The sequence below is a fragment of the Zonotrichia leucophrys genome, chromosome Z, assembly GCF_028769735.1.
Source record: "Zonotrichia leucophrys gambelii isolate GWCS_2022_RI chromosome Z, RI_Zleu_2.0, whole genome shotgun sequence".
Taxonomy (NCBI): Eukaryota; Metazoa; Chordata; class Aves; order Passeriformes; family Passerellidae; genus Zonotrichia; species Zonotrichia leucophrys.
The window spans coordinates 34,154,879-34,169,191 of NC_088200.1; the positions used below are offsets into that span (position 1 = coordinate 34,154,879).

Consider the following 14,313-nt stretch of genomic DNA (forward strand, 5'->3'; position numbering starts at 1 on the left):
TGTTTTATCTAGGTGATTCTGTATTTATTATCTCTGTAGTCCTTTTGTTTGTTTTAGTCACGTGCAGTCGTAAGATGTGACTGCAATGCTCTGCTGTCAGCTTTTTTGCTCTTCCACGATGTAGTAGTGTGACTCACAATTTTTGGGAATGGGAGGTTCAATACATTGCTTAAGAGGAGGTCTGCCAAAGGTAACAGTCTCCCAAGGCCTTAAAATGTCCTAAAGGAGATATAACCTATTCCCAGGAGGACTGGAAAGGTACTACATGTCTCGGCCAAACAGCTCCGAACCACTTCATTACCAGATGCAACCTGTTGTTTATAACACATTCAAGGTGGAGAAAATTCCACTTTCTTCCCTACCCTGTTTAATACTGAATCCAAAAAAGCAGTACATGCAAACTTTTCTTGAGTGTATTTTGAGCAATTTGTTACTCCATTTACATGCTGCTCTTTAGATTTTAGGGCAAATTTGAAAAGACATGAGGGCCAAGTATATTTTGTCTCCTTTTTATTTTCACTTTTTTACAAAAAAAAAGTCTGACATAGTCACATCAATGAGAACAAAGCTGCGGTGTGCATTCTGACAACAAAAATCATATAAGGATTTAAAATATATTGTTTTACTGTTTGCAATAGCAATGTTAGTTTGCTTTTACTTTTTAAATATCCCCAACACCAAATTGCTGCGCTTGAAATTCTTGAAAGTCCTCTGGGATGGTGTCTGAAAACAAAAAAATACGCAAAAGTTTAGTCTCTTCTGACAAAATTAAGGAGCATTTAAATTACCCACCTAGTCTCTTTTTAGGTAACATGCTTCTCTTTTGTTTCCACATTAATAATGAATAGGGAATATTTTCATTTTTATCTGTATACCACTGAGAAAGAAGCTAACAAGACAGTGAGTGCTGCAGTCCACAAAAAAGAGTACTGTCAATCTTCAAATTACATATCTCTGAAGACTTTGTGGCTAGCACTCTTAAATTTTTATCAATGAACACTGACCAGAAAGGCAAGAGATATGCTTGTCTTGCTCTGCATGCCAGACACATTTGTAGCATCAGCATCTCTATTTCTCATGTATCCTAATTCAGCTTGGATGTGATGGTTTCCCAGGCCACAAGAAGGGACAAAAAGCATTAACCCCAGGACCAACAGCAACTGGCATAAAGACTTGAGGCTTGGACAAGGTTGCTGGAGATGGATCAATGTCATAAGAGCAGCTACAGTTCTGTTTGAAGCGTTATTTGCAGTCTGCCTTTACCAGATCCCACAACATTTTATCTGGAGAGCGATAGAGCAACCACAGAGTTAAAGCTGCAGCCAGCAATGGAGCCACAGCAACAAAGCTCAATTGCACGACCTCAACTTCACTCTGATTATTTCCACCCTGATGCAGGAGAGGTAGCTCTAAACTCAAAAAAAAAAAGACATGTATATAAACACAGAGTATATAGGAAAAGGGGGTAAGTCCTTTGTTTTTTGTTGAACACCTTTAAAAGGCTTGAAAGGAATTTCAAGCCTTTTCTGCATAATGTAGGAACTTCTCTGATATGAGAACAGAGATACTGTGGGACTTTAGAGTTCTTTTGAGTGGGTTTCATTTTATGTAGCTCTTGCAGCAATGCCACTTGCCTGCTCACTGCCATTTAAGTGTGACTCAGTGGCAGCTTTGATACATGCTTTTTGGGAAACTACAATACAGTTGAAAAATTACCAAGAAATTTTTATTTGTATGCACTACCGTCTAGAAGTTCCCTGTTTAACTGTGACCTCCACGAGCCAGCCTAGGTGTGCTAAGTGTCCAAGTACCAGAGTCCATCAGCATTACATGCCACAGAGTGGCCTTGTCCCCTGCAGTTCTGGACTGGGCTTCTCAGGGCCACAGAAAGCAGACAAGGAAACTATTCCAACTTGGCTAGTAGATTATTTTCCAAAGATGGGGTATGGATGATGAGAGGAAGAGGGGCAGCCCCTTCAGCCCTAGTTCAAGTTATCTGAACTGCTACTGGAATGATCAGACTCTATGTGAGTGATGAAAGTTTGAGTTATTTTGTATAGTTGATGATCAGGACTAGAGCCTCTTAAAAGGCTCTTGCCCCAAGAGAACTGAGCCAGCACACTCCCACAAAAACAAAGGCATTCCTACATGGGAGGAGAGGCATCTTATGACCTTGTCTGCCCCGCCACAGGACCAGCCAGCAAGTACACAAGTGACAGTGATGCCTGATGCCTGAGCTCACTGACTCTCCAGGTGTATTTCACCTTGTATTCAAAGCTCAAGGCATCTTCATACATTATGGCATCGCTGTGTTTATTGTGTGTGTACAGCTCTCAGTCAGTTGGTTTTATGTAACATTCCTAATTCTCTGATGACAGCTGTGCCCCTCAGATGGCCCATTCTCTGTAGCAGAGTGACTGCCCTGGGAGGAGCAGCTGTGAGGTGTTGTTAGGTCCTGTCTGGCTGGGCTGCAGTGTGCTGCTGGTGTCAGGGGAGGCATTTCACAGCTGTGAGTAACTTGTAAAAGGAAAGAATGCTAAATGGCTTAATGCAACAGCCTTACTACTGGTTCTTCATTGTCACATGCTAGTTGTTAGCTAAAATGGCCTAAGAGCAACATTACCATTGCAGCGATACTTCAGGTTGGACCAAATAATGTTTTCCTGAGAGAAGCAGAAAACTCCAAGCCGTCCTCCACGCATCGTGGTGTCTATAGTTACACCAGAGTCTGCCACTAGGTCAGAGCCTTCATAAAATCTTGCCCTTAATGAAAGCAAACAGAAGCAATATTAGGTCATTTCTAAGGCTGCAACATTCCTGAAAGTAATGTTATCCACGGAGACTATTCTTGGACATGCTATCCCTCCCATCCAGCCCAGGGGGAAGAAAGAGTTAAGGTAGCTCTTGTGTAGAGTGGGAACTGGAGCAATGCTGCATGCTGGCAAGAGCCAGACAAGGGAGGGTTTTTTGAGGGGTTTCTACATATACTAAAAAAACTCTGGAATGTTTTTTTTCCTGTAGTCAGTCCAGCTGAGTGCTTTAGCTCTTGAAATTTTCCACAGTCAGTAGTGATAGGAGAACCAGACTAGATCAGAAGAAGACTAGATGGATATTGTCTTGCGTAGTTTGAAGTTGAACTTTTTTTTTTTTTTTTTGTAATAGGAAAAGTTCCAAACAAACCATTGGGATGTTAAACTTGTCTGTGAGATTTCTTTAAAAATGTGGATATGATTAACTCCAGGAACTGTTTTGCTGATCTAGCACCTTCTTGTTAGAAAATGCATCAGCAAATTCCCAAATAGCCCTGTGAAAGCTGCTCCCACCAGTTTCCCAGTGTACTCTGTACTGGGCGCTCAAGCAGACCACAGTGGAGCCAGCTGGGATTTTGTTGCAGCACTGCCCACATCAAGTCCTTAGCCTATGGGATACAGGGTAAATGACCTGGAGGATGATGAGCCTGGAGGGCCCTGTTCTGGATAAGGATACTGCTGATACATTTCTGCATACAAGAAAAGAGCAAACGGTGAAAGGAATGAAAGTTCCTGTGACTTTTCACAAAATACGGAAAAAACCCCAAATCCTGGTATGTTTCTGATTTTATTTACTCATTTGCTGAGTCAGTCCAAAAGTATCTGTACAATGAATAGAATTTGTAGTTTGCAAATTTCCATGGGAGAGGCTGGCTCAAGTGACTGCCTTGAAGCCTCGGAAAACCTTTGCTAGACACACAGTGGTCTGTGGCATCTGGCCTAACCAGAGCACAGCACGAGGAGACTGAGAGCTGACAAGAGGCTCACTTTAGGCCTGGCTGCCTCTAGTTTTAAAGGATTCTGTGACTGTGCTACCTTTCCCAGGTACAGGGAGCAGTACTTAGGCTGGTCAGAGAGACTGCGGCCATAGGAGATGTTTGCTCCTGCAGCAGCTTCACTCACGTCTTGGTCTAAATGCAAGTTGCCGCTTGAGATCAATTCGCTACTGCCCTGTGGCTGGGGCACAATAACTGATGGTATAAATGTTGCTAATCCATTTTAGTGTAAAAGTCAATCATGCTCACTGCAATTGCCACTGAAGATGATGCTCTGCACTAGAAAAGTGGAATAATTACACCATCAAGTTACTGCACCTCAACTGCAAGGTGGTGATTTTCTTGTAGAAAAGCTGACTTACCCCTATTTCTGTTCTATTTTAGGGTTGAAAGACCTGAGCTCATCATGCCAGGGCAGTTAGTTTTTTGCATTTTAACATCAGCCTTGATCTACAAATGCAATTCCTGCTGATTTCTCTGCGGGATGTTGCAGAAAAAAATCACCTGAATGGTGATTTTTTTAATATTATTAACTGTTTTTTCCCCAAAACCACCAAAATAAGAATATAAAACACACATTACAAAGCTTTTACAAACTTTCTGAGTAATGTCAAATCTATCACATGAGGATAATGACTTTTTAGTTAGAATCACAACTTCTAAGTGGACAACTTTTATTCTCTTATCCTAGAATATATAAATGCACTATCCCAATTCCAACAAAAAAACTCTAATATATCAAAATTAAGAAAATTTGAAATATATTGCTTTTCAGATTAGTGGCCAGCAGTAGCTTGGAAAACAAGGTATTAAAGCCAGAAAAGAGCTCAGTTAAAAGAGACAGGCGGTCCATACAAAGAGGTTTAACTTGGAATTGTCCAGGAAAAGAGCTGCAGGTTGAATTCCAGAAGTCTAATTTGTTATTAGGCTTCATCAGTACAAAGCCCAGACATAGTACAAATTCTCAGGTTATCATCTGAGTCAGGTGTTGAGAAATTACAGTATCTGTACTCACCTCATCTATCCTTTCCTCTCTTACCTGATATAACCAATCTGAGGTCTGTGCTGCAAGAACCAGCGATAGGAGACTTTGTCTTTCCACCCTACATTTCGGGGGTCCTTCCACAGCAGCCTGACCTGATCGTTGGTGTCCCCTGTGTGCCAGAGGGAGTTGCGGAGGTGCTCGCCTGGACCTGTCTTGGATTTCACAGCCTGCAAAAATACAATTTTCCAACACTGACCACAGAGAAAAGTCACTTTCAGGAGCCAAGATTTTTTTTTAGTGAGGAGCAGGTCTGCAGAAGCATCCACTCTACTACTAACAGGCCCCTAACTTCTGTTCTACAGCCACAGCCACTGCCTACATGGACAAAGCAACTAGCTGGGTACCTGGACAAAAGAAAATGAGGCAATCGGACCAGTCAGGGTCAGAGCACAATCACTGCAGAGACTAAATGGTCCAGCTGATCAGAAAGGCAAGGTTAAGTTCCTTAAAAACCAGTGCTCTTAACAGGGCTGTGTGACAGCTGCCTGACTTAGCTATTTGGGCAGCAGTTGCCAACAACAGAGAACAGCAGTGGGGCAGCAGAGCTGACGTGCAGTGCAGTGGCTTGGCTTATGCAGGGCATGATGACCTAGCCCGTGGCCAGCACACGGCAGGATGGCACAGCCAGGCTGCAGTGTGCCCTGTGTCCTTAGCCAGGAGCCGCCACCAGTACCTTCAGCTGAATGCCGGGCTCTGCGACAGCTCGGAAGGGAGTCGCTTGCCAGTACGTCTGTTCCGTCTGTTTCCACATTACCACATAAAAGCTGGAGCTGTCTTGATAACCAAAAATAAAGCCAGCATAGTCGTCATCTGTCACTGTGTTCACGTGAAAAGTGCCCTCAAAGTCAACGCCATTAAAAGCTGTGTAACCTGAGAGTACACACAAGTTAAAAACAATTCTGCAGAACACATCTTCATATTCAGCATTTTCTGCTGGAAAACTTGAATCTCAGAAGACGCTACATACCAACAGCAAGACCAGGATCACTGTTCATAGTCTGCACAATTTCCATCCCCTGTAAGGGTAAATTCAGGGTGGTTAGCATGTGTGGTAAGCTGGATTGGCTAAGCCTTTTCTGGTCTCCCTCAAGCACCTCCTTCATCCCTCTCTTTTGTTTGCTCACAACATATTTTAGCTCTGAACTAAAATCAGTGAGAACTATAATCAAATAGTAATGTTTCAGCTGCTTGCACAGCCTGAGTCGGAAATGATTTGTTAGCTTTTCTAGTGCTGGTATTTTGATACTTTACATACCGGTATTTTGATACTTTCTTTCCCTACCACAGTCTTCTGGAAATCTGAATCTGGCCAAAACTGGGGTGCAGGGGAAGAGGGTTGTGGGAGGAAGAGCACTTTTCCTAGGCTTAGCTCATACAGTTGGATCACAGAGTTCAGGATTAAACTGACTGCCAGGACTGTGTTAAGGAAGATGTGTACATCCCAGCTGGCTTGGCAGAGAGTTTTGCATTGGGAAAAAACTGCATGTTCCCTGTGACTCATAACACATTAGCCTTCTGGAAGGCTAAAATTTGTTAGTGTAAATAAGTTACTGGACTCCATCTAGGAGTACTGGAGTGCTCCGGGGTCCAGCACACTTGTTGGAGCAAGTCCAGAGGGAGCCACAAAGATGATCAGAAGAAGGATGCAGCACCTATCTCCTATGAAGATAGGCTGAGATAACTGGGGTTTTTCAGCCTGGAAAAGAGAAGGCTTTGGAGTGACCTAACTGTGGCCTTCCAGTACTTGAAGGGAGCCTACCAGAAAGATGGAGAAAGATCTTATTTTACCAAGAGCATGCAGAGACAGGACAAGGGACAATGGATTCAAAGTGCAAGTAGGTTTAGATTAAGTATGAGGGAAAACATTTTTACTGTCAGGGTTGTGAGCACTGGAACACATTGCCCAGAGATGCTCCAAACCTGTAAGTGTTCAAGGCTGGCTCAAGCTCTCAGAAACATGGTTAAGTGATGTGTGTCCCTGCTCATGGCACGTTGGGGTTGGAATGTGATGAGCTTTGAGGTCTCTTCCAACCCGAACCATTCTATCATTCTATGAAATGCTCTGTTATTTAGCACATCAGACTTTTAAATTATGGAAGGATTAATGAAACTTGTTTGTTACAGAAATATTTCAACAGGGTAACACGTCTGCCTTCAGGCAGCAGTGAAATCCACCCAGAATAAGTTGGCCAGCATGTAGCTGTTTTAGAGTATTAGGAGCATCAATTTTGATAGCTCGAAGGCTATCAAAAGGAAAATTCCTTTATTATTACTCCTGAAAATATTCCACTAACCAACACCTTCCACTTTTCACGTCTGCCAGAGGTCCAGCAACTACAGAGCTCATTGTGTTGCGGTTTTCAAATGATCTTTCTCAGACAGGTAACAAAGACCAAGTGTATTTTTACCTGGTTCAGAACCACCCAGTTGGGATCAATCTGTGCATCTCCCTCTGGGTCCAACACCACTGTCTGATAGGCCCTGAAGTCTGTCAAGGTGATCTCTGCATTCTCAGGGCACACATCAATCCGATCAATCACTGTATCCTGGTCAAAATCAGACTCACAGACATCACCAACTCCATCACCTGAATGCATAAGAGAAGCAAAGGAGATTTGTGGTACAGCAAGTAGTCACACTGCCCCAGCCACAGGATTAGGGTGTCCAAGAAGCAGGCAGAGCGTCAGCCCTGCTGGCTGTAGTGCCTGAGAGAGTGCCCTGTTTTGGCTATAGGGCCAAATCAGTAGCCTGAGTGCTGCTGTTGTTCCTGGGATGAATGTATGCATTGGTAATGGAGTGTTGCATGCTGGTGCACTCATCTGGAGATGAATGCAGTGCCTGAGAATCAAAGTGGCTCCTTAAGGCCCATATTACCATTATCATCTTCCTGCCCCGGGTTGGGGACCAGCCTGCAGTTGTCAGGGCCCGGGGGCAAGAGATCAGGAATGCCATCATTGTCATCATCCTCATCACACTCATCACCCAGCCCGTCCTTATCTGTGTCCAGCTGGGAGCTGTTGATAACAGTAGGGCAGTTGTCTGTGCTGTCCTGGTGCCCATCACCGTCGCTGCAAGCACAGAAACAAAAAAGAAATGGTATGTCAGCATCAGCTGCTGCCTCTGCACAGGGAACAGCACGGACGCCTGAGGGGAAAACACACCAGGGGCAGCTCTGGAGCTGGAAGCAGAACAGTGGGCAACACAACCTGTCGTTGCTCAGGTGGCTGAACTGCAAGGAGAGCAGGAACAAAGAGACTCAGATAAGATAAGGCAGCAGGAAAGCAAAGGAGCCAGGAACTAAAAAAGGCTCCAAGCCAGGACCTAAAAAAATACTCACAGAAAATAAAAATAAGCCTTACACGGTGTGGGAAACATACTGAAGCCTAAGACCCCAATCAACATCCACTCCTGAAGGGCGTGTAAGGCTTATTTTTATAAATAAGAGCTGGACACCTTGTGTCCCTTGTCTTATGTGGACATGTGCCTTGGTGCTCATGAACATACAGGTGTAAGTGGGAATGAAGCTTTAGGAGAGACTCTACATGAGCACCTGAAATCAGACTTATTTAAATACAAGCACTGTTCTCACCCTCCTCCACAACAAGTTTTTTGTGGTGGACTTGTCATGTGGTGGACTAACTGCCATGTTAGTGCTTGGACTCAATGGCCTTGAAGATGTTTTCTAAACTAAATTATTGCATCCTGCAGGGGGGACATACAGTAAGAAACAGAGGAAAGAGTCTGTAGCTCCTTCCGGGCCATGGCTGCATCAGCTGGTTACAGGGAAGGCACAGGGACATACACTACAGAAGAGGGTTCAAGAAGTTATGGGGTGGCTACATAACTTTCCCATCCCAACTGTTAAATGCATCCCTGAAGAAAAACTGCTTGAAGTATGGTGTGTTTTGTATGCACACCAAAACCAAACTGCTTTCTAGCAATTAGCAGGCATGCTTTCCCTCAATAGCTTCTTGTTAGCACAGGTGGAGCAGAAATTACCTGCAGCCAAATTAAAATAATGCTATGGCTTATAGGTAGGAATATTCCCAAATACCTCTCCTGCTTAAGAAATGTGCTTTAGTTTTAGGTCAGAGTAACCAATGTTTGCACAACACTGAGATAAAATGCAATAAGCACCATCCATGTGTATGCAAGTAGTTAGGAACATCTCACAACACTGAGATAAAATGCAATAAGCACCATCCATGTGTGTGCAAGGTTAAGCATGTTTCACACAGGAAATGCTTCACACACATTAGTGAAGTTTATGGGGGTGGTAAAGCATTTTTTTAAAACAGGAAAAAGAACAAAGACATATCAACTTAAGAGTAAAATGCTGATGGCCTTGGCAGCTGCTGGCCCAAGACTGGGAATGATCCCTACACAGGGATCTCTGCAGGTCCCTTCACAGACAGTAGCACCCACCAATGGCCCTGGGGTGAAACCCTGCAGCTGTCTGTGGCTGATGAAATCCTGTGACAGCACAGGATTTATCATTTTCCTTGCCTCTTGCTGTAGGTAAGGTGCACATGGGAGAACCTGCCATCCCTTAAAGTGGTTATGCAGAAGCTGCTTCCAGAGAAGTGATGGCAATTTGTCATGGGATGTGCTCCTGTGAATGCCCAAGGCATATGAAAGCCATAAACAGAGGATCCTTGCCAGTCTTGCTGTGCTAAAGCAAAGGGGCTGCTCTGCAGTGTTTTACACTTGATAACAGAATTTTGTTTCTGCAACACTAGGTTCTAAAGGAAATAAATAGAGCCCTTAACTGTGAAATTTCTGCTAAGGAAGCAGAGAAATAAAAGAGGAATGAAAAACAATGCAAAAAAGGAGAGACAATTTCTCACTAAGAAGCTCTGAGCAGTGCTCTGGGTTTTACAGCCAGAGAACTGCTTGAACATCACTTCCACAGAACTCAGAGGAAGCCTGTGAATGGCTACAAGGGTGAAGGCACTCTAAGTGTACTACCACAGGAGAGGGAACAAACAAGTCTAATAAATACTAACACTGTTCTTGAAATAACATCTCTCAGCAATTAAATCCAGGCTAGCCTGAGGGATTACAGCTCTCCAGGAATCAGCAGCATGCTTCAGCTCAGGACTAGCCTCCCTCACAGCATACCTGTCCTGATTGGTATCACAGGAATCTCCAACCAGGTCATTGTCGACGTCCGACTGCAAAAGAGAACAGAGAAAGTTCCAGTATCAGCTGTCAAAAGCATCTATTTGCACAGTTAAATCAAAACACAACCAAATCAAATACAACTAAAGTAAATGCATGAAAAGACATGCATTTTCTCTCTTGCATCATCCATCATGCATTTTCTCTCTTGCATCATCCAGAATGTATTCTCTCTCTTGCATCATGCATCTAACCAAAAATTCAGTTTTATTAAAGAAAAAAGACAGTGAATAAACACAGTTAAACTTAATTGAAGAGCTCAAGCAAGATTCCTCTGCTACTGAGAAGAAGTAATTCTCATTTCTAGCCAAGGTTTATATCTTAACCATCTTTAAAAATCTACTATGTTTCTCTATGGTTTCCAACATTTTTCATTAGTCACAGGGGGTGAAATCAGAATTCCTACACATGAAAAGTTACGGTGACTTCTCACCTAGGAGCACTAGGAGAAAGTTTTAGTAAATAAGGACACAAGGATTTTTGTCCTGATTAAAGAAATATCAAGGATAACTAAATCACAGCCCTGTGTGGAATCTGGCACTGAACTCTGTGGGACTGGAGCCCATTTCAGAGCATGAGTGTAGAAGATACATGCTGGACAGAGGTCCTAACAACATCCCAAATGGTGAGAGTACAACTGCTAGCTCCCCCTTTTCACATCAGAAGAGTCAGCAAGTCTGTAAAACTCTCCTGAATACCTAAATATATACTATATATTATATTATCCAGAAAATACACTTTATTATTAAAATACAAACACTATGGCTGCATGGGTTGCTTCATTCTCTTGCACCTTTTTAGGCCTCAGCAGTCCTTGTCCCTAAACAAGAACAGTTTTTCCTTCTGCCTGCTAACCTGGTTTGGGTTGCTGATTGTAGGGCAGCTGTCACAGGCATCACCAACACCGTCATTATCTGTGTCCTCCTGGTCTTCATTGGGGATCCTCTGACAATTATCCAAAAGGTTCTTAACACCTAGAGTAAAGCGGATTGTGTGTTAAAGACAATTTCCATATTTGTCCACACTGGACAATATAAGCATTAAAACAGTAAAGATACTATTCCTTTTGAGCAACTACTTAATGAAATGCAATTTTTAAAAAACATGTAATTCCTGCAATGAAATTATAAGTCTGCACATAAGTTAATCTTCCTTATGTGTGCATCACTCATTTAGTAGTAGTTAGGAACATCTCTCTAAAGCACAGCTGTCCACCCCATCACACCCTTTAATTACACACAATTAATTCTTATCCTGTTCCTGTATCACAACTTGCAGGACGGGACATTCCACTTTTTAAATTATATTTGAAGAGGTGTGAGTTTTTCACTTCTTTCAAGCCTCCTACAGCAATGAAAATAGTATGTTATGTAGCTCTGGGTACCAGTGACTGGCAGTCACTGGACACCCTGGAAAGTTTGTACCTTTAATGAAATGCTGAATGATCAACAACCTTAACTTCTATATGAAAGATGGCTTGGCTTCTCTGTTACAGTGTACAGTGCTTCCAATGCAGGCTAAGATATGTATTAACTAAATTAAAAGGATTAAAGCCAAAAGTTTCATGAAGAAAGACTGTGTTACAGCTGGTGACATGAAATGTCCTAACGTGCAGCACACTCTGGGAAAATCTGAATGATATCAGAGAAGCCGATAGTAAAAAATCACCCACTATCTCCATCCATGTCATCATCACATGCATCTCCTTTCCCATCACCATCTGTGTCCCTCTGGTCATTATTCAGGACATTACGGCAGTTGTCACAAGCATCTCCAAAGATATCTTGGTCACTGTTTCTCTGGTTAACATTAGGAACCAAGACACAGTTATCCTGCAAAAGACACAGAATCAGGCTTCAGTCCGGCCAGGAATCTTTAATTTCTACTTCAGTTGATTAATAAAACTCTTGTATTTATTTCTACTCCTAAAAAAAAAAAAGAGCAGTTTTGACATTTTATGTCAATATTAGCTCTGGGTCAGATTTCACTTGCTCCCTCAAAGCTCTGCTTTGAACCACACTGTGGGAACCCTAATGACAAACACCCAGCACCATAATGCTGTACTTATAACTTGATTTCTGATTCTCATTTTGCATGGGTGCATGGTGAGGAACCCGAGTTTTCTCGCGTGGTTCTTCTCAAAAGCTGCAGTTCAGAGACTCTGACAAGCTTTGCAGATGCTCTCAGTGAAAGGCCATTGCCCCCTTCTGGTACAGACTAGCTGGAAAATGGGGAAAGAACTTCTTGATGCAAAAAGGCATCAGTTTTTGTTTGGTTTTGGTGGGCTTGTTTCAAGAAAGCTGCTATTGACTTTTAAAGTCCACCAGGAGGTATACGGAGAAAACTTTATGTCAAAGTGGTATAAAATTTCTACACCTATCCAGCACATTCATGACCTCATCCCCATTGCCCATAGAGAAGACTAATAGAAACAATATAGGAATTACTTTATTATGAAGGTGCTGAACCAGCAAATAGACTTACAGTTGTACGAGGATTTAATTTTTTAGTTTTAAAACATTAATAAAACTAGTTGATTTAAACTAGCAGAATTTAGTGTGGAACTCTGTGGCAAAACAGCCTGAGAAAGACCCTCTGTGACTGCTAGTCTGTCCCAGACCCTCTATGACTGCTGGTGTGCCCTAGCTCCAGGTGGACATTTGTACTCTGGATAACACATTCTTGTTGGCTTGGGAGAACATTGAGCAGTATCAGCCAATGATCTCAATATAGAACAACGGTTGGCTTGTAAGAATACAGGGTGAAAACAAAACGGCTTTTCCAATCTGATGTGTCCTCTAATATATTCTGCCGCGTGTACCCACGCGGAAACCTCTTCTGCTTTGCGGACACGATCCAAAGCTTTTCAAGTTATTGGCAAGACACACATTCATTTATGTGGGTTTTGGATCCCTGATGAAATGTGTTGTCAGGTCAACCTGCTCTTTAAATAGAAAGATGTTAATGCAAGAATGTTCCTGAAGTCATGTTGTGGGAGAGTGTGACAGAAAGACACAAGCTCTATACAAAAAGCTCTATAATTAAATGACAAAAGTTAGTAACAGAAGATACAAATGTGGGATTTAAGGCTGTGTGGTTTAAATCTTATAAGAATGAGCATTATATAAAAGAATTTAAGGGGCCACTGACAGTGACGGGTATGTAACAATCTCTGGCAAACAGCAGTGAGTCAGATTTCAGAGTCACTTCCCACTGCAGGAGTGGGAAATCCTTCTGTTGGCACAGACCCCTGCATCCTGATCTATACACAGCACCTGCTCATTGGGAATGCCATCTCCATCTGCATCATCATCACAGGCATCTCCAATCCCATCACCATCAGCATCTTCTTGTCCAGAGTTTGGGACAAATCTGCAATTGTCCTAGACAGAAAAGGAGACAAGTCTGATGTTCTAGAGGTAAACTGGAGGCCTTCATAATTTGAAATTTTTCTATTATTAATTATTAAAAAATAATCACCAAATTAAATAGAATTCAATCACCTGAATAAAAGATGAATACACTGAGTCATATTTCTTATAGTCTTCCTCTTTGTCCTTTCATGCTCTGAATTATTACAGAATTAAGAAAGCATTTCTTACCTTTCTGCAGTTTTCAGCAGAGCATGAGAGTTCTTCATTAGGGTAGCCATCAATGTCAACATCTTTTCCACAAATATAACCATCACCAGCCCAGCCAATGCCACACTATCAATAAAACATCATAGCAGTACTATCAAAAGGTTAATGAGTCACTGTAGAAATATTCAAAAAGGAAAACTCACACCAGTCTTGAAAACAGCAGTATATTGAAGTCATGGCCAGACACTGAAGTACAATGAGATACAGAAACCTTTGAAACAAAGGTTTTCTTTCCACATTGAGAGATGCTACGGTGTTTCCAGACATTGCTAGAAAGAGCTACAACTTGATGTTAACTGGAATGTGTGCCTGTCACACCTAATGATTTCAATGGGAGCTGTCTATAAGATTTCTTATAGACACTGGCCAGGAATTAATTTTGGCTCCTCGCTGGCAGGCTGAGAAAAGAAAGGAGCAACTAGGTAGAGTCTGCACCTAGCATCTGGGCATGGGACACATGGTTAGATGAGATGACTGTTTTGTTCACTACCTCAAGTACACATCTACAACTAGAGGAAGTTTTAAGAGAAAACTCTACTGGCAATCACTAAGTTTGCATCCGCAAAACAAATGCATCTGCACACAAGTTTCTCCTAGGCAATTTTAAATTATTACTGTTTCAAACCAACACATCATTTGTG

The 14,313-nt window shown here is 42.3% G+C and overlaps 1 protein-coding gene across 1 annotated transcript in view; it reads right to left on the reverse strand.

Annotated features, from left to right (window-relative positions):
- Nucleotides 1–588: 588 nt before the first annotated feature.
- Nucleotides 589–14,313, reverse strand: part of THBS4 (thrombospondin 4) — a 39,254-nt gene continuing 25,529 nt past the window's right edge. The window contains exons 11-22 of the mRNA XM_064735320.1: nt 13,634–13,738; nt 13,307–13,414; nt 11,704–11,863; nt 10,887–11,005; nt 9,972–10,024; nt 7,725–7,918; nt 7,259–7,437; nt 5,818–5,866; nt 5,524–5,720; nt 4,845–5,017; nt 2,624–2,763; nt 589–723 (exon numbers count right to left, since the gene is read on the reverse strand). Of these exons, the coding sequence (XP_064591390.1) occupies nt 662–723; nt 2,624–2,763; nt 4,845–5,017; nt 5,524–5,720; nt 5,818–5,866; nt 7,259–7,437; nt 7,725–7,918; nt 9,972–10,024; nt 10,887–11,005; nt 11,704–11,863; nt 13,307–13,414; nt 13,634–13,738 (1,539 nt within the window). The 3' untranslated portion in view covers nt 589–661. The remainder of the gene's footprint in view (nt 724–2,623; nt 2,764–4,844; nt 5,018–5,523; nt 5,721–5,817; nt 5,867–7,258; nt 7,438–7,724; nt 7,919–9,971; nt 10,025–10,886; nt 11,006–11,703; nt 11,864–13,306; nt 13,415–13,633; nt 13,739–14,313) is intronic.